At 35.5% G+C, this 24,321-nt stretch overlaps 1 protein-coding gene and 1 non-coding gene across 2 annotated transcripts in view; both read right to left on the bottom strand.

Annotated features, from left to right (window-relative positions):
• Positions 1–24,321, bottom strand: part of FOCAD (focadhesin) — a 304,027-nt gene that overhangs the window by 176,891 nt on the left and 102,815 nt on the right. The window contains exon 11 of the mRNA XM_061200467.1: positions 21,296–21,553. Coding sequence (XP_061056450.1) covers positions 21,296–21,553 — 258 coding nt within the window. The remainder of the gene's footprint in view (positions 1–21,295; positions 21,554–24,321) is intronic.
• Positions 23,955–24,083, bottom strand: LOC133098453 (small nucleolar RNA SNORA30/SNORA37 family). Its single transcript, XR_009702158.1, has one exon. It is a non-coding gene; the product is annotated as a small nucleolar RNA SNORA30/SNORA37 family (small nucleolar RNA).

Genomic DNA, 24,321 nt, shown 5'->3' with positions numbered 1-24,321 from the left:
GGCATCCTTAAAAAGCCTGCTTGCAAAGTTAGCCTTTGGGGAGAGTCTCAGAAAATGGATTTTGGGAGGGTTCCTACCATTCTTTACTGATAGGAATGTGCCTAAACTGTTTGTACAAACACAGTATACAACACTGTGCCTAAGCTGACCAGCCCCCAATAAAACCCTTGGGCACAGATCTCTAATGTGCTTCCATACTAGACAACACTCCATATGTGCTGTCACGATTCCATGCTGGAGGAATGAAGTGCATTTTGTGTGACTCCACTGGGAGAGGACTTCTGGAAACTTGTGCCCAGTTTCTTCTGGACTTCACCCAATGAACCTTTGCCCTTGCTGATTTTGCTTTTACCCTTTAGCTGTAATAAATCATAGTTGTGGTTGCAACTAAATACTGGGTCCTGTGAGTCCTTAAAGCAAATCAACAAACCTGGGCATAGTCTTGGAGACCCCTGACCCAGTATCATTTCATACTCTGCTTTAAAAGTAACTAGCAATTAAGAAAACAAAATGTTACGTAGGATTTTTTAAAAGAACAACTTTTAGAATATTTCTCAATCAATAGTAACAGTAAACTCTCCTATGAGTTATACACCTAACAATCAAAAATATTTGAGGGACAATTGCACACTGGGTGCTGTGTTAGGCTTTACAACACAACTGAGAAAAGACAGTCCCTGCTCTCAAGTAGTTTACAGTCTAGTCAAGGAACTCACAATTAAAATCTCCATCATTATTGACTGAATAAGCCAAACTCAACTTTGAAGGTTAAAAGCATAGAAAATAATTTCTATAGATAGAAATTAAGATATAAGAACAAGAAAACAATTCAATCTTTGATAACTGCAAATACTAAATAGTATAATAATGACTGCTTTTCATTTTTCAGAGGAAGGGAGTGATTCTAGGGCTGGGCTGCCCAACACAGTAGCCACCACCCTCATACGGCTATTTACATTTGAAATTAAATTAATGAAAATTAAATAAAATTAAAACTCCAGTTCTTCAGTCACATTAGCCAAATTTCAAGTGCTCAAAAGTCACACGTGGCTAGCAGCTACCATTTTGGAAAACAGATTACAGAACATTTCCATCATTGCAGAAAGTTCTATTGAACAATGCTATCATAAAAGGCTGAGGTGCCCAAGAATTCCTCAGTCATCTGCTACCACATTATCTGTAATGGCAACAACAGTAACAAAAAGAAACACAGACACCTTAAATATCTATCAATACGGAAACAGTTACGTACATTAAACTGTTGATACACCATAGTACACCAGCATCCTTCAAAAACCATAAATTACACCTGTAACATGGAAAGATGGCTATAACGTATTAATGAGAGAAAAACACAAACTGCAAAGGAGCATATATTTAGTATAACATAATGGCTTTGTGTGCATATGTGTGTATATATATTTGGGGGGTCAGAGGGGAGAAGGTGCATTAAGGCAAATATATTTGTTTACGAGTACTTGTACATACTACTATATTGTTTGGATACATACTACAATTACATATTACAAGAATATTACTTTAGTAAAATAAAATATTATTATTTTATTTATTTATATTAATAAATGTAATTAATATAGTAATGTTGTTTTACTAAAGTTATTTTCAGCAGTATTTCAGTATGTGATGGGACTGAACTGGCTATTAAATGACGAGAAGCTATAGGACTAGTAGGCAGAAGAGTAGGAAGTAAACAAGGCAGCATTAGAACCCAGCAAAGGCTCAGTGGAGGAATGAGACAGACTGCAGATTTCCTGCCCAAAGAAGACAGCTCATGTCAGGGAACAAAGTCTGATCATGCTTCTCCCCTGCCTTCTTGCTCAGCTTAGTTTTCAAGGCAAATCTAGTCCTTCTTGCCTGCTGAACCTTGTATGTGTCTCTCCTTTTTCAAACTGATGGTTCAACTATTCATACACTAACCACGAAAAATAATGTTTTACAACCATGAAAAATGTTTAAGGATAATAGAGTAATCGTTTGCCACTTTCTGGGCAAAGAATATCCTAAGTATTGTTTGTCGCCCTAGCTTTGTAAACACCTTTATTTCAGTATACTTTGGGTAATAGTTATTCATTCTCAAGAGTGTTGCCCACACTAGTCTGTGAACACCTCACAGGTAGCAACCCTGCTCCTATTCTTCTTTGAATTTGCCCAAGACCACACGTATAGCAAATACTCATGAACATGAGCTGAATTCAACTTGAGACTGACTAAAGGAGGAAGAAAAAGTTAACAAACTGTAAAGTATTGAGACTGACTACTTCCACCCAAAAAAACATCTGCCTGACAGTCCATCGCCCTCTTAGGACCACCCTGAAAACCCCATTTTAAGAATTTGTTCTAATTATACCATAACTTTATAATGAATATGATGAAATATCCTTTCAACTGCTTTCTTTAATACTCTCCACTTTTTCTTTCCTTTTATCAATGCACCATCTAATTATGATCTTTGTAAACCTAGTAAATAAAGACTTTTTATGGTCAATTTAAAAAAAAAAGAATTATTCTTCTTAACTATTTTAGGTTTCTATTTCACTGCAGAGACTGTGAGGCTATTTTAGCCAAGTAAAGCCAATGAGAAGAGTATTTCTAAATACTTAGTACATTTATATCAAATAAATGAGAATTGGGTTTTTTTGTTTTTTTTTTTTTTACTGTACCTACCTGTGTACTATTCAACACAGTAGCCACTAACCACATGTGGCTAATCAGCCCTTAAAGGTGGTGAGTCTGAACTGAGATGTGCTGTAGGGTAAAGTACACACCAGATTTGGAAAGTTTTGTACCAAAAATATATATGTATAAAATATTTCATTAATAATATTATGTTGATTACATATTGAAATAATGTAGTTTTGGATATATTGAGGTAAACAAACATATTTTTAAATTAATTTCACCTATTTATTTTCACTTTTTAAAAAATGTGGCTACCAGAAAATTTAAACCTATATATGTGGCTCATATTATATTCCTACTGAACAGCACTATTCCCTATCCCCTTTATGCATCTAAATGTAGTTTAAAAACACATACACACATGCACACACAGGCACACTGAAAACAGTTAATGTCTCTCTTTTCAGGTACTGGGGAATAAAGGATGACAATAAGCCTCAGATGGGCAAGGAGCATGCCTATCTTGCAAAACAGCATAGCACTGCTCCCAGAACATGAGGTAGCAGATAAATAATTGTGAAATAAATAAAAGAAGCTATAAAAATAAACTACAATTTAATAATATATAACTTTTATTGAGCACTGATTATAAACCAGGTATTATACTTTGGATTATCTCATTTAATCCACCTGATGAATTTAATAAGGTGGATTCTTCTATTATTCTCATTTTAAAGCTGAGAGAACACAGGTATAGGCAGAATTATAACAAATCTCCAGTATATTTTGCAATATTACAAAAAACAATTCAATTTAGATATTCTATACAGGAGGTTCATAAAACTTTAAGTAATAAATATTTATTGAGTGCCTTCTATCACATGGTATTATACTAGGTGCTATGACATTAAGAGAAAGCACAGGTTAATGCAATCAAAATATAAACAGTTATAGGCTAGAAATCTAACTACAATTATCCCATATCCTACACCAAAATATTAATAAGCCTGAATAATAGTTAATTATCTAGTAACACAAAATTCTTGTCATTTCAGACAATTCCTTGAAATTCACTGTAAAAAAAAAAAAAAAGAAACAGCATTTATATGGCACTTTACAAAGTTTTTTCATGCACAGGATCTTGTAATTCTTACAACACCTCTGAGAGGTAGGTATTATTAGAGATCGGATGGGATCTTACAAATATTGATACTTAGATTCATTATCTGATCCAGGGATGCCCCTTATCAGGCTTTAATTCATGTTCTGTGACTTGTCTTACGGCTACTGTCCAGGAATTTTTTTGGGGGGTGAGAGAGGGAGTTTTAGACAAGCCACCTACAAAATTAGCTCTAGATTCCAGATTCTTATCATCTTCAGAAATAATGGCCTTGGGCTGAGCAAGGCATGAAGACAGTGTAATTAAAAACTTTCTATGAGGCTTACAAAAGGCCAGTTTCAACAACTTATCACTTTTGGGGGGAAAAAAGCATTCATATTTAAAATAAGCCTTCATATAGAATAATTTAATTAACATCGATCAAAACTAATTCATCCTTACTGAGCTCCTTTTTGAAAACATATTTATTAGGGCTTAAATCTTGATCTACCTTGAAAAAATAAGGAATATTCAATACACACTAAATGGTCAACTTAGTTTTTAATGGTTAAATGGCATGGCAAGAATGGTTCAGGTACTTGTAAATGCTAAATGTCTGGGTATGTCTTCATGGGCTTTTGAACAGTTTCAAAGAGCAGACATGAGGATTCATTAGCTCTTAGCACATATGAACCTGCTCCAAAGGCAGCCAAGAGAGTTGCCTAGCAACAGTGCATTTTGCATCTCTCATCATCCCCAAAGATGCTGCAGCAGCAGCAGCTAGGTCAAGCCTCTCATTAGCAACCTGACAAAGCGTTTCTATCTACAATTTTACAAAATTATTTTTATTTTCAGGTGAAGCTCATATATCTATGTATTATTCTTATTGACAATGTAGTTTCTTCCCTCTATTCCTTCTTACCAACCCCCATTTCAACAGATATGTTTTAATGAACCCATCAAAATACCTGTAACAAAAGCAGGCACTGAGAAGTCCAACAGAATTTATATGCCTATTCACATCACTCTAACAGTTCCATATCTTTGGGGCAATAAAGTAAGGAAGCTTCAGAAGAAGAAAAACAGATGCTGGAATCCGATAACGGGAAGAGAAAAAGTCAGTTATTTGACTTCAAAATTAACAAAAAATCTATCCAAATTATTTGCAAAGCTATTGATCGCTAGTCCTATTTCTTTCTTATCCCCACAAAAACTAATCTCAACCGTATAGCAAAAAAGCAGAAGGCTCCAGAGTGGTAATAAACAATAACAAATGGATTGACAGTTTATAATGAATGTAATCTATTGGAAAGGTACTCTGGTTCCCAATTTAATAACTATGTTATACAGCTTCACCTCAGATCAATAGCTATTCATTCACTTCTTAAAGTGTTTCCTAAAATTACCGCTCAGCATGGTTGCCATGCAGAGCTACAATATATACTCAAATAATCTGTCTTATATACATTCAAAGACCCTTAAAAGAAGATAAACAAAATAAGCAGATAGACTTTTCATTTCATGTACTTTAAAGTGCTTAATCCAGATTTCGACATGAACCACATACATCCTGGTCTCTGAGCTTGCATGCTATCATGAATTTCCCTATGGAAAAGATTACAGAATGTGCATGACATGTTACGAAAGATAAAGTGTAGGACTAACAGACTTAGATTAAGAATGGTGTAATGAGGAACATTTAAAAGCAACTGTCATCACACCAAATCAAAATAAGTAAATTTTGAAAGTGATCTGAAAGGAACAATGTGATTTTTTTCCCTGAGACCCCTCCGCCTTTTTTAAAACATACAAAAAGCAAAAAAAAAAAAAAGAATCTTTAGGAGGATTTCCCAGAAGGGTGTCGTTTACCACTAAAATATTTCATTCCAGCAGTTGAAAGACCATAAAAGGGTGAATGTCCTCCAGAGTCTCTAATAACGGTAATAGATCTTGGTGTTACTATTCACAAGTGACCTCTGAGTCAGGCGATTTAATTTTTTCCCCTGCAGCATGGTTGGTTTCACACACAGTGTAATAACAGTTTTTGCACAACAAGACAATTCATCCAATTAGAAAGACTACATTAAGTCTTTCATGAACAGCATGTGTCATTACAGCTTCAGCTAGGATTTGATTCAAGACGACCCAATATAAGCATGCGTGATTCTTCATTTTTCTGTTGTTTTTTAAAAAAGATTCCTGACTTCCTTCAGCAATTTTGCAGACCACTGCCTGAACCCACCCTGGTTTCAAAAAATAACTCAGAACTCATCAAATGTTCACTGAGCACTTTAAGTCAGGTACCAAGAATTCACCAGGCAACAGAAATGTGTATAAGGCTCCTCGTTTCTACGTGGGTTAAATGAAATTCCACTGATGTCTCAAAGGACAAAAAACATGAAAAGGGACAGAACGGGCATAACCGGTTATTGCAATTTCTTTTATGCTTTGCAACATTTAAACAACGCACCATTAATTATAAAGACAATATGATATTACCGAGAAAAGCTTTAGATAAAGCGAATTTTGAGACTTCCATTGTAAACCTCAGCAAAGCACAAAAGATTTAAAAACAGAAACCAAAGGAAAAGGTGTTAAATGAAAACCAACCATCTGGCAATCTCTGCTATCATAAGTGGTTCAGCATCATTCAATGCCCACAGAAGCCTAAACCTAAGAACGTCTACACATTTCTTACTGCCTTGCTGATGAGATTAGGAAAGTTAAGTCCAGAATCTCTGCAGCAAAGAGCTGTAGTGACAGTTGCAGGAATTCTCAGGGGTTCCCTTCACCTTACTACCTTTAATTGATGCTGATAGGCTTCGCTTCCCCCTTCCATCTCTGAATCTGGGCAGGCTCCTCTGAGGAAGAGTATCGGCACTCCTTTGCTACAGGGCTAGGAGTGTCTTTACAGCTCTCCTGCCCCAAAGGGATTCTCCTACTGCTCCATGGCAAGCAGCCCAAACCTGTCAGATTAAGCTCTGTTTAGACTTTCGATGCAAGCGAGATGCTCTCTTCTGGTTTGATTGGTCTACACCCTCTAGGAATCCTGCTTCTTTCAGCAGAGGCCTGTATACCCCTTAAGCAAACCTCTAAAATGAGCTGAGACAATTCCACTCTAGTTCTCTTGCTCCTGCTGCCCACATTTTAACCACAGGAAACACTAATATATCTTTTGCTTTGACAAATTCTAGACACGCAAGTCAATCCCTACGTGGCTCTCTCTTTGTTTCCACTATCACAATAGCTAGCCAGCACATCACTCCCTGTTAGATTTTTGGGGCAGTCACCAACCCATGGCATATGCCTGCCCACCCCAATTGCAAGGGATTCACATCAAGCTGGATGAGGGGATGTGGGGTTCCATTGCGATCTCTGTCACTAGGCTTGAGATAAGGGGCTGGCGCTTGTAGGACTCAGCACTCCAGCAACTTTCTCCAAGAATCCTCCCTCTTTTCTTCACCTAACTTTTCATTTCCTAACTTCTAGACCCTTGATGTGAGTAACGGGTTAAAAACTGCAATAGTACTCAGACATCGAGGTTTAATCCTACTACTCTACAAGTTTTACTGGGTGTTCTGTCTCAAAACTCATTTTGGTATCTTAAGGTCCCCACCAAAACTTCTAACATCCTGTTATATAACTTCATCTCCTCTATGTCTCATTACCCCAATACTTTAGATAAATTCTTATCTCCTGACTGACTGCAAGACTCTTTAGGATCTTCCTTCCAAATAATTGCTCAGTATCCACTCCAGGATCAATTCCCCTCACCCTACATATACCGGTTTAATACAGTACTACTTGCTGTCTCGTTACCCCACTGTGACCTGCCACGGATTTGTGTCTTTGCATATGCTCCCTATCCTGCTAGAACGCCTTTCCTTTACCCTGCATCAGGGAAACTTGTGGGCCTCTTCCTGTATGTTCCAGAGACACTTACATACCTCCACAATGGCAATTACCACCTTGTACTGAAAAGTAATTTTTAATGCCTCTGGCAACAGACTAGGATCTATGATTCCTGGAAACAAAGACCATGTCCTTTCATCTTAGTGTGCCAGAACTCGCCATATAGAAGGTATATAATATATATATGTTGAATGACTAAATCAATGGCTTGAAAATGCTTGATAAATAAAATTGGACCTAATAAAAACAAGGTATCTACAGTATTTCAAGCTAAATGGTAATTCCATGATAAATCCACTTAATGCAGATCAAATTGCATCATTAAAACTTGAATACAATTTGACAACTAAATACACATAAGTACCGTAAAATGCCACCAGTATAATTATCACTAATAACTCAGACTACTAGAAACAATGAAGGTAGACAAGACTGGATTAGAGAAAAATGTTAAAGAAATAAAATTCAATTACTGTCACGTATATACTGTAACAAACTAATTAGCCAAGTGTTGCCAAGTACCAGTCCCTGCTGATGTGTCTTAATGAATAGATAATTTGATCATTTTTAAATTGGCACATTCATTGTACTAATGCAAATGAGCAAACTCAAACTGCCTAAAAACAATAGCATCAACATCAGCTTATGTTTTAACTCTGCTTATATAAAATTACCCTGAACCCTAAATTAATAGGATTTCATTTAATAAGATTTTACTATGATCTAACCCAACCTTAACCCTGTCCCTGGAATCCACACTGTTCCATCAATTAGTTTGGATAACACATGACAATATTGGAAAATAGTTTATTGGTTCTAGGATGGTGCGCACATACATCTAATATATTTATGTAGTAATTCAATCAGGCAACAAAACAAGTATCAAAGCCCAGCAAGTGGGCAAGGTTACTAGGAGGCAAAAACAAGTGAGACACAGTTTACCTTGAGGAATTCCTTTTATAAATTCCAAATCTAATTGTAATCCAATGAAAATTTCCTTTGAAGATAACTATAGGACACTTCAGAATGCTAATTTGTCTTTATTTGTCTTTAATGCTATTTGTGATATGATAAATTCAGGTTACATGTATTTATATGCTTGTTTTCTTTAGAGAAAAGAAATATACAAATTGTCTTAAATACAGATGTGATCCACTACCACAAGAATGTTAATAAGCAAGCATGACAAGACACAAGGTCTCCAAAAGTCCAATCAATTCACCAGAAACCTACATATAGAAATCATCCCACTTCTTAACTACTTGTCTGGCTCCACTGAATTTGTAACCATGTCTAACCCATTTGAAGTAAACTGACTTCAGAATGCCGTATTTCATTATATCAACTATTCTAAAAACTTGCCAAAGTGTCCATTGTACTATCTATCATGAAAAGCTCAAAATTGTCACTGGTAGGGTAGAACTCCAATGTGCTGAAAAGACAAAGGAAGAGCATAAGTCTCAAGACTTCTGGTGAGGGAGCTCACATAGTTGTCCAACTTTAAGAATTCTGGAGTAAACCTTTCCCACTAAATCCACCAAATCATGGCCTGTCATCTCGATTACAGCCATCAGAGAGTAGCTATAATTGTGACAAAATGTCAGTGGCTTTCTTTTACTTCCCAACAAGAAAATGAAATCTAAAATATAAAAGTACTGCAAATGAACCTATGGTACACCAAGTAAAAAACTACTCCAGTACCTCCAAAAATTTATTTATTCCACTGTTTGCCCAACAGTGGCACTCAAAAAGGATCATATAAATGTCATATATAAAAAGTAGTGCTTCATATGTAATAGAAACAGGCAATAAGACTCTTCCAGTTAATTTCAAAGATGTTTGTTTAACTTGTATTTGTCCAGCAACAGCTGATGAATCACCTACTCCAGGCAGACCTCCTATTATGACTTAGCCACCGCTTTCTGGGCTCATACCAAACCGTATGCTTCCCTGCATCATACCACTTATCACAGGGCATTCTAATTGTATATTGCCCATCTTCCCTATGCACTGTGAATTTGCCAATAACTATTTTTGAATCCCAAGTTCCAATTAAAATGTGTGCCCCAAAGATGTTCTCCATGACTATTTACTAAATAACTGATTCTTCAATGCCCTTTCAAGCTCTTAAATGAACAGTATATCTTGTCAAATATTTCAAACCTTGTAAATCTTGTTAAATATTTCAAACCTAACAACCAACGTGTGATTTTCTCAACATTTTGTAAATGTTATTTTTCAAAATAAAGGGAATACAACAACCTACTTTTTGGTTCACTAAAAAAAATTCTTGTCTTTAATTAGGTTTCAGAATTTCTCAGTTATGATCACTACAAACAAAAAAGTATAAAAGAGTAATTTTTGACCATTAAGCAATAATCCCAACTGCAAGCATTCTTGTTGATGTTGATTCACTTAGAACATCTCAATCTCTTTTTGACACGTGCTTACATGAGTCATGACTCTGTACGTGTTCTATTTAGGCAGAAATATCTGGCTAAATGTGATTTGCCTATGTATAGAAGGGCCAATGGAAGCTAGCATAGAAGAGGAAAAAATAATCACACAAGATTGAAGATCTGGCCAGCTACTTTTATTAACTGTTACTTTGTTCAAGAAGATGGTTCAGCTTCTAAATGAGTAGACTATATTTAAACCTATTTAGCCCTAGAAATTAAGGATAATAAAAGAAACAATTCATTCCAAAGCATCAGCCAGGTTATCAAAAGGCCTGTAACTGACTTACTCAACAGAGCTCAGAATGTGATCAAGCTGGCAAACATGATAAACACTCCACTTTTGGACTTGGCGGCACTATACGTGCAACTGGTTAAGTGAATATCTTTCTGCAGTGAAGTTAAGGTAATGAATCAGAATCCGTGTAACAAAGGTGATTAATGCAAAAAAACAAAACTAAATGTCTTATAATCATAAGATCATTGAACCTCAAATCAATCAATAGTAAATATTTATAACATGAATTCTACATTTAAAGTATTATACTAGAAGCCATTATATGTGTTTTAGTAAAATTTTATAAATTACATCAAAGAGTTTTTATACATTTCTAGTATTTCAAGGTACAGTTTTATGCTATTTATAAATTATCTCTCTCCCATATACTGCCAATATGTTCTAATTTATTGTTTTTGTAAAGAAAATCAATCAGTTTTGTACACTGATCTGATATCTGACCACCATATTGAACTCTCTTATCTAATCTAAAAGCAAAAGTTTTCAGTAAATTCTCTAGTATTTTCTAATTGTCTGTAAGTATTAGGAGCTCTGGGTTTTTATTTTATTACACATATATAACTTTTATTTCTTTTTCATGAATTAACAATGGCCAGAACCTCCAGAAAAATAGTAAAATTGACATCAGACATACTTTTCCTAATTTCAATGGAACTGCTTCTAAATAAAATTTGACTTGAGATTCTACCATTTGTCAGTATAAAATACTCCTCTTCATCTTGTGTAAGGCTTTTTACCTTGGATTCTATATCATCTATCTTGGATGATAATATTACCACATCTTATGCTTTCTTAATAATCTACCTAGCTTTTCATTTTCACTCTTTCATTTTCAACTGTCACTTGTTTCAAGGTTTGTCTCTTAGAAAAAGTATAGAATTGTGTTTTTTAATAATATGAGCCTTTATTTTTTTAACTGAAGTATAGTTGATTTACAATATTGTGTTAGTTTCAGGTGTAGAGCAGAGTAATTCAGTTATACATACATATTTTTCAGGTTATTTTCCACTATAGGTTATTACAAGATATAGAGTACAGTTCCCTGTGCTATACAGTAAATCCTTGTTACTTATCTATTTTATGTATAATAGTTTGTTAATCCCATACTCCTAATTTATCCCTCCCCCTGCTCTCCCATTTGGTAACCATAAGTTCATTTTCTATCTCTGTGAATCTGTTTCTGTTTTGTATATAGATTCCATTTGTTTTTTTTTCTTTAGATTCCAAATATAAGCGATATCATATAGTATTTGTTTTCCTATGACTTACTTCACTAAGTATAATATTCTCTAGGTCCATCCATGTTGCTGTGAATGGCAATATTTCATTCTTTATTATGGCTTAGTAATAGTCCATTCTGTATATATACCACATCTTCTTAAGCAAATCGTCTGTTGATAAGCACATGGGTTGCTTCCATGTCTTGGCCATCATAAATAGTGCTGCTATGAACACTGGGGTGCACATACATTTTCAAATTAGTTTTCATCTTTTACGAATATATACCCAGAAGTGGGATTGCTGGATCATATGGTAGCTCTATTTTTATTTTCTTAAGGAACCTCCATACTATTTTCCATAGTGGCTTCATCAATTTACATCTCCACCAACAGTGTGCGAGGGTTCCCTTTTCTCCACACCCTCTTCAGCATTTATTTGTAGACTTTTTGATAATAACCATTCTGATAGGTGTGAGGTGATACCTCATTGAGGTTTTGATTTTCATTTCTCTAATAATTATGTGATGCTGAGCATCTTTTCATGTGCCTGTTGGCCATCTGTATGTCTTCTTTGGAGAAATGTCTATTTAGGTCTTCTGCCCGTTTCCTGACTGGGTTGTTTGGTTTTTTTCAATATTGAGTTGTCTGTGCTGCTTATATATTTTGGATATTAACTCCTTGTTGGTCACATCATTTGCAAATTTTTTCTCCCATTCTGTAGGCTTTTTCATTTTGTTGATGGTTTCATTTGCTGTTCAAAAGCTTTTAAATTTGATTAGGTCCCACTCATTTATTTTTGGTTTTATTTCTTTTGCCTTGGGAGACTGATCTAAGAAAATATTGCTATGATTTATGTCAGAAGATGTTTTGCCTATGTTTTCTTCTAGGAGTTTTATGGTGTCGCATCTTATATTTAGGTCTTTAAACCATTTTGAATGTATTTTTGTATCTTGTGTGAGGGAGTGTTCTAATTTCATGGACTTACAAGTAGCTGTCCAGCTTTCCCAGCACCACTTGTTGAAGAGACTGTCTTTTCTCCATTGTATATTCCTGCCTTCTTTGTTGTCGATTAATTGACCATAGGTGTGTGGGTTTATTTCTGGGCTTTCTCTTCTGTTCTGATCTATATTTCTGCTTTGTTTGTTTTCTATGGATGTTTTTGTGCCAGTATCATGTTGTTTTGATTACTGTAGCTTTATAGTATAGTCTGAAATCTGGAAGTGTTATGCCTCCAGCTTTGTTCTTTTTCTTCAGGATTGCTTTGGCAATTCTGGGTCTTTTGTGGTTCCATATAAATTTTAGGGTTATTTGGTCTAGTTCTGTAAAAAATGTCATGGGAATTTTGATAGAAATTGCATTACATCTGTAGATTGCTTTGGGTAGTATTATGAGCCCTTTTATTTTTTTGATAAGGGAATTTAATTCATTCACAGTAATTGTGGTAACTGGAATATTTGGAATTATTCCTACCATCTTATTTTATGTTAATATTTGCCATCTTTTTTAGGTTTTTTAAAAAATTGTTTTCCTTTTCTTATATTAATTATTTGGAAGTTATAAATCACCTTTAGTTACTAATAAAGGTTTAAATACATATTTAAACTTATTTTTCTACTAACATCAAAAAATACTCAGTTTAAAAACAAAATTCCACCCTTACTTAGCATGTTCTCACTCTTCGCACTATCACATTCCCACTACCTACTCTGACCACTTCCCATGTTTTAAAGCTTGGACTTTGTTCCAGGTAGTTATTTTTCATATTTTACACAAACAATTATGGTTAATTTAAAGTAATATTTACTGGATATTTTGATCACCTTTTAACATCTCTTCTCTGTACTTTCTTGGATTCATTTTCAGTTTTGCTAGAACACATTCTTGAGGGGCTTTTCCCCCCATAAAATCAGTAACCAAGAAATATTCTTGAATTATTGCCCATCAGAAAAAGCCTTTATTACCATCACTTGTTAAAAGTAAAATGATGGAAAGGAATATTCCGGGTTCAAAGTGACTTTCCTCAAGAAATTGGAAGACAATATACCAATGTATTCCAGTACCCAGTGGGCTGCTATAAAAAAATCTAAGGTCAATCTAATTTTAAATGACTTCATCTTTTCCAACTCTTCTCTAAAATCTCTTTTGATGTTCTCTTTATTCTTGAAGTTCTGGGCATGGATATAGATATTGATCTATTCTCACTTGTGCTGTGTGGCTTTCAGAGGGTCCTAACAATCTATATCTTTGTATCTTTTTTGAGCTTAGGAAATAGTTTTCTGTCATATTTTAAGTTTTTCTCCTTCATTTTCTCTTCAGTTTTCTCCAATTGAAATTCCTACGGAAAGATGTTAGAACTCCAAGATTGACCTTCAATGTCTTAACTTGTTCAGTTTTCATATTTTTTCTATATTCTGAAATATTTAGTTGGCTATTCTATAAATCACTAATCCTGCCTCTATTTATGTACTGTGGCAACCAAGTTTTTAATATCTAAAATCTCTTGCTCTTGAATTTCTTCTTCATCACAGCAGTATCTTATATACAATACAAAAACATACAATATCTTGCCAACATCTCATAGGTACTGGATTGTTTTTATATTATCCTCTGAGCCCCAAGTTCTTCTTCTGGAAAGAGATGCTCTGGTTAGTCATGCTGTTAAATTTTCTTAAAAGTCTGATGAGCCTTGATTATCCATTTTTATTGATGAATCAAGGCAAAACTCGTTGGAGAGAGCTGACATGGGTTGCTTCTGTAGATGTAAAGAAATGTTTCCTTGATTAAGACTCTCCTCTGAATTGAAGGATTGACTATGGAAGGGCTGAAGAATAAATGGTAAGGGATGTCCACTGACAGCTCCACTTTGGGGTGTCTGGCCACGATACAAGTAGGCAGGGGACCAACACCCCCTTTTCCTTCCCTGCCCTCTGACCAAATAAGAAAAAATTTATTCTGGCAATGGTGGACTTTGTGTTTTTCCCCTTGAGAAGAATTCCTCATGCCTTTTACAAAATTCAAAGTTACCACAAAATTTATTCCCCTCTGAGTCCTTCAGCAACACCAGAAGCCCATTCCAAGCAGGTTTTAATCTGAAGACAAAGCTACTGCTAACTGATATTCAACTGGGAGCAGACAGACTCTGCTGTTCTAAGTGCAGTTCTAGGCCCCATCCTCACCAAACTCTACCCCCATCCTTTCTGTTACTCAGTGTTCAGTGACACAACAAGACAAATGGCTTTTGTTTCATTATATTAGTAAGCTAGTGACTGTCACAGTGATATAGGGTTGAACTTTTAAGCAATTTATACTCTGTTGACTTCTCAGAAGAAACTCAGCCCAATATTAGCCCTCAGGAACTCAAGAAAGGTAAAAAATTGACACAGGACTGCTTCCCTCAGTATAAACTCAAGGCTTCATGCAAAAAACTGAAAAAAATATAAAAAGGTTCAAATGCCAGTTAAAAATATTTTATTCTATAGTTATCTATGTTGGGTTTATAAAGAAGAAATAAACATATTGCCACAGGATGGAATAGATACTTGACCCTCTATTTTCATCTGTGTTTCTCTTTGTCTAATTGTTTCATGCTGACAGGCTCATCCCAATTTTGCTCTAGGCATAATCAATGCTATGGCTGCAAGGGAATAGTAGTACAGCATTTCTTATCTGTAAAGCTCTTTATTAAAAGTACTGTACATTCTGGCTTCTTTTTGCTGGTGTGAAGAACACAGGAAGCCGACTGACTTCAGGGGTAGCAATTCATAGAACTCGGTGACAATAGAACAGAGTGCAAAGTGTCCAAGGACTCTTTGTGCAAGTTCCTTTATAGAATATATTTTCTCCTTTTCTCACAGCAGTAACTTACAGACCATTAAATTTCACACATTTCCTATTCATTTTCCATGTTAAAATATGGCTTATGACCCAGAGTAGAACTATCACAGGATTCTGCCCTGAAAGTCAACTTTTTACTATTTGATAATATATGACTTTTAAAAGACCAGCAAGTCATGGGCCATGAACCTATCCCCATAAGTGACTTAAATGGCTCAAACATGTGTACACCTTCACAAATGGAAAAAAAAATAAGCCCTGAAAACATTACAAAGGATAAAATAAAATTATCAAAGATTGCAATTGTTCCCATTAAGTAAGACCTTTAGTGAGACTTAACAACCAAAAGGTAAAAAGGAAGTAAAAGTCCTCAGAGTTGTAAATGCAAGCAAAAACAAAATAAGACAAACAAAAAAACACAGCTCTATCCCCAATTCCAAACAAGAGAAAAGCAAGCAAGTACCAAGGATTTGAAAGAGGCATTGGGTTCCACAAAACTTAATTTGATAAGCTCCTCGGTGAGAGTAGATTTTAAGGAAGGAACTTGTGGTTCTCTAAAGTCAAAGTTTATAAACTTTTCCTCTTTGGCATATTCCATTTTATAAACTAGTGAAAAAGAAATTGTTATGCCTTACATGTAGCAGTTAGAGTTCTTCCACTGAAGTTGAAATACTAAGCTATTGTAAGATCTTACTTTAAACCATCTCAGCCTGTCTAGAAATTACTCATCTTCATGGTTAATGTTCAATTCAGATGCCTAAGTATTTAATCTTGCCGTAAACTCTTAACAATACAGGTAGAAAGAGAAAGAAAACATATTTTCTTAGGTTTTTTTTTTTTTTTTTTTAATTTATTTATTTATATTTTTGGTTGTGTTGGGTCTTCGTTTCTGTGCGAGGGCTTTCTCTAGTTGCGGCAAGCGGGGGCCACTCTTCATCATGGTGCGCGGGCCTCTCGCTATCGCGGCCTCTCTTGTTGCGGAGCACAGGCTCCAGACGCGCAGGCTCAGTAGTTGTGGCTCACGGGCCTAGTTGCTCCGCGGCATGTGGGATCTTCCCAGACCAGGGCTCGAACCCGTGTGCCCTGCATTGGCAGGCAGATTCTCAACCACTGCGCCACCAGGGAAGCCCTTTTCTTAGGTTTTAAAACCACTAACAAGCAGCCTGGATTTCCAAAAGAGAATATAATCTGTTGTCAGGTGTTCTCTCTACATCTATTTATATGACATACTATTAAGCATTTAATAACCTATAGTCTTTTGCAGAATCACGTATCTATGTGAAAAGTAGCCTCCTCCTCCAACACCTCTATTATTCTCTAGGATATAATGCTTCAGATGGAGAAATGTCAATTCCGATAGCTAGAGGGAAGCTATAGTTAATAATATAGCTAATATAATAAGTGGTTATTATAACAATTATATATTTAATATATTAAATATTATATAATAAATATTGTAATAATTAGCCAATGATATAGCTAATATAATATAGCTAAGCCAATAGATATTAGAGAAGGTTTTAAGAGATGAATAATATCCCTTTCTTCTCAAGGGGCCAGGGGCCAGAGTAATATTGTGGGGAACTGGGGGAAGGCAGGGGAGTCCCACATAGACACAGAGAGAAGTTTACCTGAAGATGCCAGAAGGAACGTGGGTGGGATATTACTGGAAACCAAGGTCAGAGTTGGCAAAGAACTAAACATAAAATCCAAAAGGGAAATGAGAGTTAGGAAGAGAGGAAGAAAAAGTAAGGTTTCTGGCTGAGAGTCTTAGAAGTAAGATACAATCAGGTATATGGAATGGGTTGAGGAAAGTGGTACAGAACTGGTGCTATCACCAGTTAAGTTTGTATAGAGGCACACAGTGCAGGTCACAGAGCCAGACGTGGTTCTTAATTAGTGACCTGTCACTGTGCTGGGCTCACCTGAAAGGGGAGATAGGAAGTCAATCAACACGTGTTGATTAAGGGTTATTAACCTCTTCTTAAGGAGGCTGTATCAGTCTCAGACATTTCCAAACTGTCCACAATCATGTTTCATAGATTAGTCAATCATTTAATAAGGGTTCAAAATATGATTTGATATTGCCCTTTAAAAACCCATTCAATTAAAATTTAGAAAATGTCCTTATTTAAGCCTGGCGTTCACATTATCCCTTGATTAGAGCCTATGTTTATATTCACTACCACTGATTTCAAACTAGATGTGACCAGATCTGGACAAATCACAGAGTTAGGAAATAGCTCTCTGAAGAAGAAAGAATAAGCCCAACAGGACGTTACTGTTTATGAGCCATGAAGCCATGTGCTTCAACTGTCATTCAGGCATCTCTGAAGGCAGCATGAATGATTTACATCAAACTGTGGGGAAAAAAACATTACTCACAGTATCAGAAAGGCAGGAACTGTTATGTAAACATAACCGAAAAGCACATGAATCCATCAACTGCAATTTCCAGAAAAAAACACTAATTTAGGAATTAGATGGCGTTCCCATATATTATAAGCACAGACTATGATACGAAAATCTCTCTCTAAACTAAATCAATGTGTTTAAAACTTTCACGACTTCCATGGGAATTCACACAGGATGCTCATTCTTGGATCTCTCCCCAGAACACTCTAAGACATTCCTTCCAAGAAAGAAAAGGCACTTAATTTTTACTGAGAGCTGCCTGACCTGAGCTTGTATCTTCTGCAAATTAAGTCTCATGATGTCTGGATAGACTATATGAATTATCAGTAACTGCTGACAGCGTTTCTAGATATGGAAAAAAAAAGTTCCTTACTATTTTTTTCAAGTGTCAGTTTATTGCTGTGGCCTTGAGTAACTATCTAGTTATTTTAGCACCATCATCTGTATCCAGTTAACTCTAAAATGGTACTCACAAGGCCAAGTTCCCTTCAGACTACCTAGCTCCATTAGACTTCCATGGCCCTAAATATATTAAACCCAACACAAAACGCATGCCACAGGGGAAGGAAGACGGTGAGGGACTAAGGATGAAAACTCACTGGGGAAGGGGATCCATCAAAGTACCTGATAAGTAAGAAGAATAATCACATTTTTAAAGAAGTATATTTTCTTATCATTATTAACACTAAAAGTATTAGTTGATATTGATAACTTGCATTACTATGAATAAGTACTATCAAAAATAATTTCTATTAATACCTTAGAATGAATAATAATAATCATAATCACACTAAACACACTTCAAATATGGCACATCTCTTTCAAACTTTTCAAATATTTTCTCTCACAAGGTCTTACAGTAGAATTCTTACAATAAATTATGGTGTCACACAAACACAATACTGCAGGCCAGTGAACTCTATATAAGAGGTTAAGTGACCACCAAAACAGAGGTAGAAGACAGCCTCTAAATTCCTATTCTTACATACCTATTTACTTAGTATCTGCTTATTAGTAGTCTAAGACTTTTCTTTAGTATTGACTCTCCCATGAATTTAAGCCAATGATTGCTTAAACATAATATACCTTCTTTTTATAAGGTAAGAAAGGACAAACACACATGAAACAATACATTTCATGCAGTCATGTCAACTTAATGAAAGAAATAGAAAACACTCCTCCAATAATAGATCTCAACCCTAACTCATCTAATTGAATCTACACCAAGCAGTTACAATTAGAGAATTGCTTTTTCGAAATATTCAATCCTCTTCTTCAGGCTCCTTTACCTTGTAGCTAAAGGCCAGAGAAATGATATGATATGGTCACTTCATAAGGAAAAGTGAAGAACACTACCTCCTACTTCTAGTCTTCTTTTAGTCTTTTCAAAAGACTTAAATAACTCCACTTGTAAGTTCTTATTAATTATATTGCCTTTGCTTCTGCATGAGTTTGGGTAACTATATTTCAACATTTTACCCTACCATTCACCTTAACAAGCAAAATTACACGGGGTGTTTTTTCTCACTTCTTTAAAAACTTCCTAGAAATTATCAACAGAAGTGTAACATATTGACTTTAATTTATAGCACTGCTTCTTAATAAACATTTATTGAATAAATAAATGAACCGGGATGGTCACCCCAGTGCTTCCCAACTTTTTCCATTTCATGGCACACATGAAAAGTGTTTACAAGGATACTGGATCACCCTAGAATTTCAAAGACTAAATGCATTTCCTAAGTATCAATACATATATTGATATAACACACGTTCTACACCAGTGGCAAACATAGGTCAGGTAACCTACGGTATGATGTCCTCAGATAATCTCCAGGCATTACCTGTGCATTAACTATTCTAAAGAGATAATCCTACAAGGTGTCAACAGTGATAAAAAGCATTTGGTAGAATTAGGATTGTTACAGAAGCTGAAGGGAGAAATAAAGTAGGAAGCAAGCTGACGTGTTTCATGTTACGCATACACCGTGAGACAAAGGTACTCTGAATACATTACGGATCCACTTGCAGAATTAGACAGAGAAATCTAGTCAGAGGGAAAACTTTTGTGAGATAGCAGTTGTCTACTTGACAAAACGGAATGAGCGTGACAAGTTGGGGACAAAAAGGAATTGCAAATACATTAACTTCATTATCTAGAGAAACATATTTATCCCGCCTTCAACACCAAATTTTTTTCCTATAGGAACACTCCATAAAGAGATGGACTTTTTCTTCACCATGCTTGAAAAAGAACACAAGCACAGACACTAAGATAGAGAAGATAATAAAAATGCCATACCTACTTGGTTAGGAAATCCTTCCCTTCACAGGAAATGCATTCTAGAGATTCTATCCAACAGAAAAAAAATTACAGATGTCTATGCTAAATATATGGTTAGTTTTTAAAAGGCAAGGGGGGGAGTTTTATTAATAATGTCTGATGGTTATCTTATTATACTCCAAGAACTGTGCAGATAGGAAAAATGATTATTTATCTTTAATATGTTTAATATGTTTATTAAACATATTATTATTAAACAACATATCTTTAATATGTTGTTTTATATAGTACTGATTAGCATGTTTTATATGGTACATGATCAGCATGTTGATCAGTACCATATAAAACAATGACCCAGGGCTTCCCTGGTGGCGCAGTGGTTGAGAATCTGCCTGCCAATGCAGGGGACACGGGTTCGAGCCCTGGTCTGGGAAGATCCCACATGCCGTGGAGCAACTGGGCCCGTGAGCCACAACTACTGAGCCTGCGCGTCTGGAGCCTGTGCTCCGCAACAAAAGAGGCCACGATAGTGAGAGGCCTGCGCACCGCGATGAAGAGTGGCCCCCGCTTGCCGCAACTAGAGAAAGCCCTCGCACAGAAACGAAGACCCAACACAGCCAAAAATAAATAAATTAATTAATTAAAAAAAAAAAAACCAACAACGACCCACTATTTTTTTTGTTTATTAAATGACTGAATAAAAATATGATCAAATTGCAAGAAGTTAAAAAGAGATTAATTCCTATTACATAGGCCCATTTATTCTGAATTAATTAATTTTTCCACCTTAAAAGATTGATATGAGAACTAAGGGATATGCATCTTGGAATAGGGTGCAAGAGTTAATGAAAGCATTACAAATTAGCAAATCCATCAATAACAAAAATAACAGATTAGCATCATGTGTAGATTCTCTTTTGAAGTGTGCTTTCATTAAAGAAACATGTGCATCATGAAGTAGACATCAACTCAGAGTAAGGAGAAAAAAGAAAAAATTGGGAAAATAAAGATAGCAAAAAAAAAAAAGCAACCTGTACTCTAAAACTCTGATAAAAATTATCCACAATTGAAAGAATAATCTACAATTCCAATATTAAGCTTTACCCCCATTACTGCTCCATTATTTTCTTGCTTTACCTGAGAGGAATCAGCTTGGGCAAATTCTGTAGTGACCTTCAGTATTTGACGAAGATTTCGTCCTTTATCTTCAACAAGGAGGTAAGCCAGCAGAAGAAAAACATGCGCAGGGATCGCTGTGGTAATAGGGAGCAATGACTCTACGGAAGCTAACCAGTCACTTGTCGCAGACTCTTCTCTCATTACTTCAAGGATCCTCCAGGCTGTAAATATTGAACCATACATGCTGGTTATGGGGAACACAAGCTTGTAGGAGAGCTGAAAAGTAAACACAAAAAAAGGCATGAATAAATGAGATAAATCTATCCGTCAGGAATACATTTCTGACATTCATTTATTTTTTATATTTCATTGTAAGAAATCAATCCTTCCAACAAAATGAATACAAAATTTTCCATTCCTGCCCAAAACCTCTCTGCACGTATTTAAGCTAATGGGATTACACAAAAAGAAAATAGTTGTCAGGTGGAACTCTAGAACAGTTTATTACCAACTTTCCTCATGTTTACCATTCGCTCCCAGTTAAGGCAGAAAAAAAAAAAAAGAGTCAATATACAAAACCCAGAGGCAACAGAGTTTGGGAAAAGCCATTACCACTTAAGAAGTATTTACCAGTGAGAGGGAAGATGGAAAGAAAACACTGTATTTGCCCAGCTCCAGGCCCCAGTAAGAGGCAACTCAGGGCAGATGGCAGACTTGGACTGAGGACAATTCATTTTTGTAACAGACAGTCTGTTGATAGGAACAGAGTTGGTTCAGCTGGAGCCTGGAAATTCATTAATAATTGTGAATAACTCCTGCAAGAAGAAATAGCCTGACAGCTCTAAATTGAAATGATACCCAAAGAAGATGTTATACTTAAGTCAATCTGAGGAATGGCTCCTCATGGAAGTCAAGTGGTGCAGTCAGGGTCAGAGACTGGATAGAACTCTGCCAATGTGAGCTGTGTGCCCGAATGGCTCGGGAGAAGCCACAGACATTAATGAGGAATTAGATATTGCCTGCTCAAAAAATAATTCAATTCATTTAGAGTGCAATGAGACAAATTAGAAATTTCTAGATTATAACTGTCCTGTTATTGGAGACTGACTTACATGGATAAGAATAACAGTTGAAAGGATAAAAGGTAAAAGTTAAGCCTTATAAAACATTTTAATAACAACTTTATTGGGATATAATTCACGTCATAAAATCCAGTCTTTTAAAGTTTGTAACTCAGTGAATTTTAGTAATTCATAGAATTGTGTAACCATCATCACCAGCTAATTTTAGAACATTTTTCTTTACCTCAAAAGGAAACCCCGTGCCCATTAACAGTCCCTCTTTATTCCCTCTGACCCCCAGGCCCGGGCAACCATTAATCTACTTTCTGTTTCTATTCTGACCATTTCCATATAGTAGGAACCACACAATATGTGGGTTTTTGTGACTGGCTTCTTTTACTTAGCATATTCTCAAGGTTCATACATGTTGTGGCTGATATCAATACTTCATTTCTTTTCATTATCAAATAATATCCCACTGTATGGATATACCATATTTTGTTTATCCACTCATCAGTTAATGGACATTGGGGTTGTTTCCACTTTTTGGCTATTATAAATAATGTTGCTATGAATATTGCTGTAAAAGTTTTTGTGAGAACATAGGTGTTCAGTTATTTCAAGTATATGCTTAAGAATGAAGATAACCTTTATTTGAAAGTAAATGCCAGTATAAAAACATACAGGGAAGCTCTATCTTTACTGATAGGAAAAGATCTCACACAGAAAAATACAAGATACATATAGTGTGCCTGAAATGCTACGAATTAATTTTTTAAAGGAAAGCATAGAGACTGTATATTTGTATTTGCATATATATGTGTGTGTGTGTACACACACACACACACACACACAGAGAAAAGTATTTAGACAAATACAGAAGAAATTAATAACTACTGATCTTCATTTTCTATTTTAAGAGTGTGGAAACTGGACAAACAGAATCACAGGTGAGAAAGAGACTTCTCATTGTATACCATTTAAAATTCTTGAACCATTTTAATGTATTGCTATTTTAAAAATTATGAATTTTTAAAATTAAATGATACCTAATTTATTATAATCCTGTCTCTCTAAGAATTTTTTTCCCAAGAAGATGGAATTCATTAAAGACGAGAGTCAATTTCTTTAGCCTAATGACAAATAGCATTGGACTTGAGATTTAAAAGACCAGGACTTTAGCGCAGCCATGCCAGCTATTAGCTGTTACGCAAACTCTCTGAGCCTTACTTTCCTCATTTGTAATACGGAAGTAATGCCTACCTTCCTGCCAAAATTATTGAAGTTGATAATGAGATAGTATCCACAAAGCACCTAGCACAGTGCCTAAAGTTGCAGAGGAAAGAAAAATATTATCCTTGTCATCTTTAGGAGAGAAAAATAAAATTGCTGGATATGAGTATAAGAGAAAATAATTGGAAATCACCATGAACCATAACTCGAGTAAAAAGCAGCAACATTACAGAGTAAACATAGTGAAACAGAAAAGTAATCCTACTTTGCTTAAAGTATTAGTCCAGGTTTAGGCTCTATTTTTTGTTTGTTTGTTTTCCTAAGGTAGAGCAATGAGGAGAGGAGAAAGGCACAATGTTGAATAAGAGATCACAGAACTGCCTCTCTGTCCCATTGAGCGACAGCTGCCACTGGCACAGTCCCAGGGCAAAGGTGCCACCAAGGGTTTTCTCTCAGCACCAGCTACCAAATCCTAGCCCCACCGCCTGGGGGAGGACCTGTGAAAGTGCTGGTAGGCCCTGTGTTTTAGAGAAGAAAGTAAGTGTTTAAAAATAAAAGAGAGGCTTATGTCAGGTGAATTATATCTCAATAAAAAAATAAGAGAGAAGAAAACACAGAAAAATAACATTTAACTGAATATTATATGGTTGCAAATCATCTTCAGACGTAAAATAGTTGCGAACCTTTACTTTTTAAAAAACTAATATGAAAAGACAACCCTCAGAAAATATTTGCAAATGAAGCAACTGA

The sequence above is a fragment of the Eubalaena glacialis genome, chromosome 9, assembly GCF_028564815.1.
Source record: "Eubalaena glacialis isolate mEubGla1 chromosome 9, mEubGla1.1.hap2.+ XY, whole genome shotgun sequence".
NCBI classification, from domain to species: Eukaryota; Metazoa; Chordata; class Mammalia; order Artiodactyla; family Balaenidae; genus Eubalaena; species Eubalaena glacialis.
The sequence above is the reverse complement of the archived record's forward strand: the minus strand, read 5'-3'. Positions and strand labels throughout refer to the sequence as shown.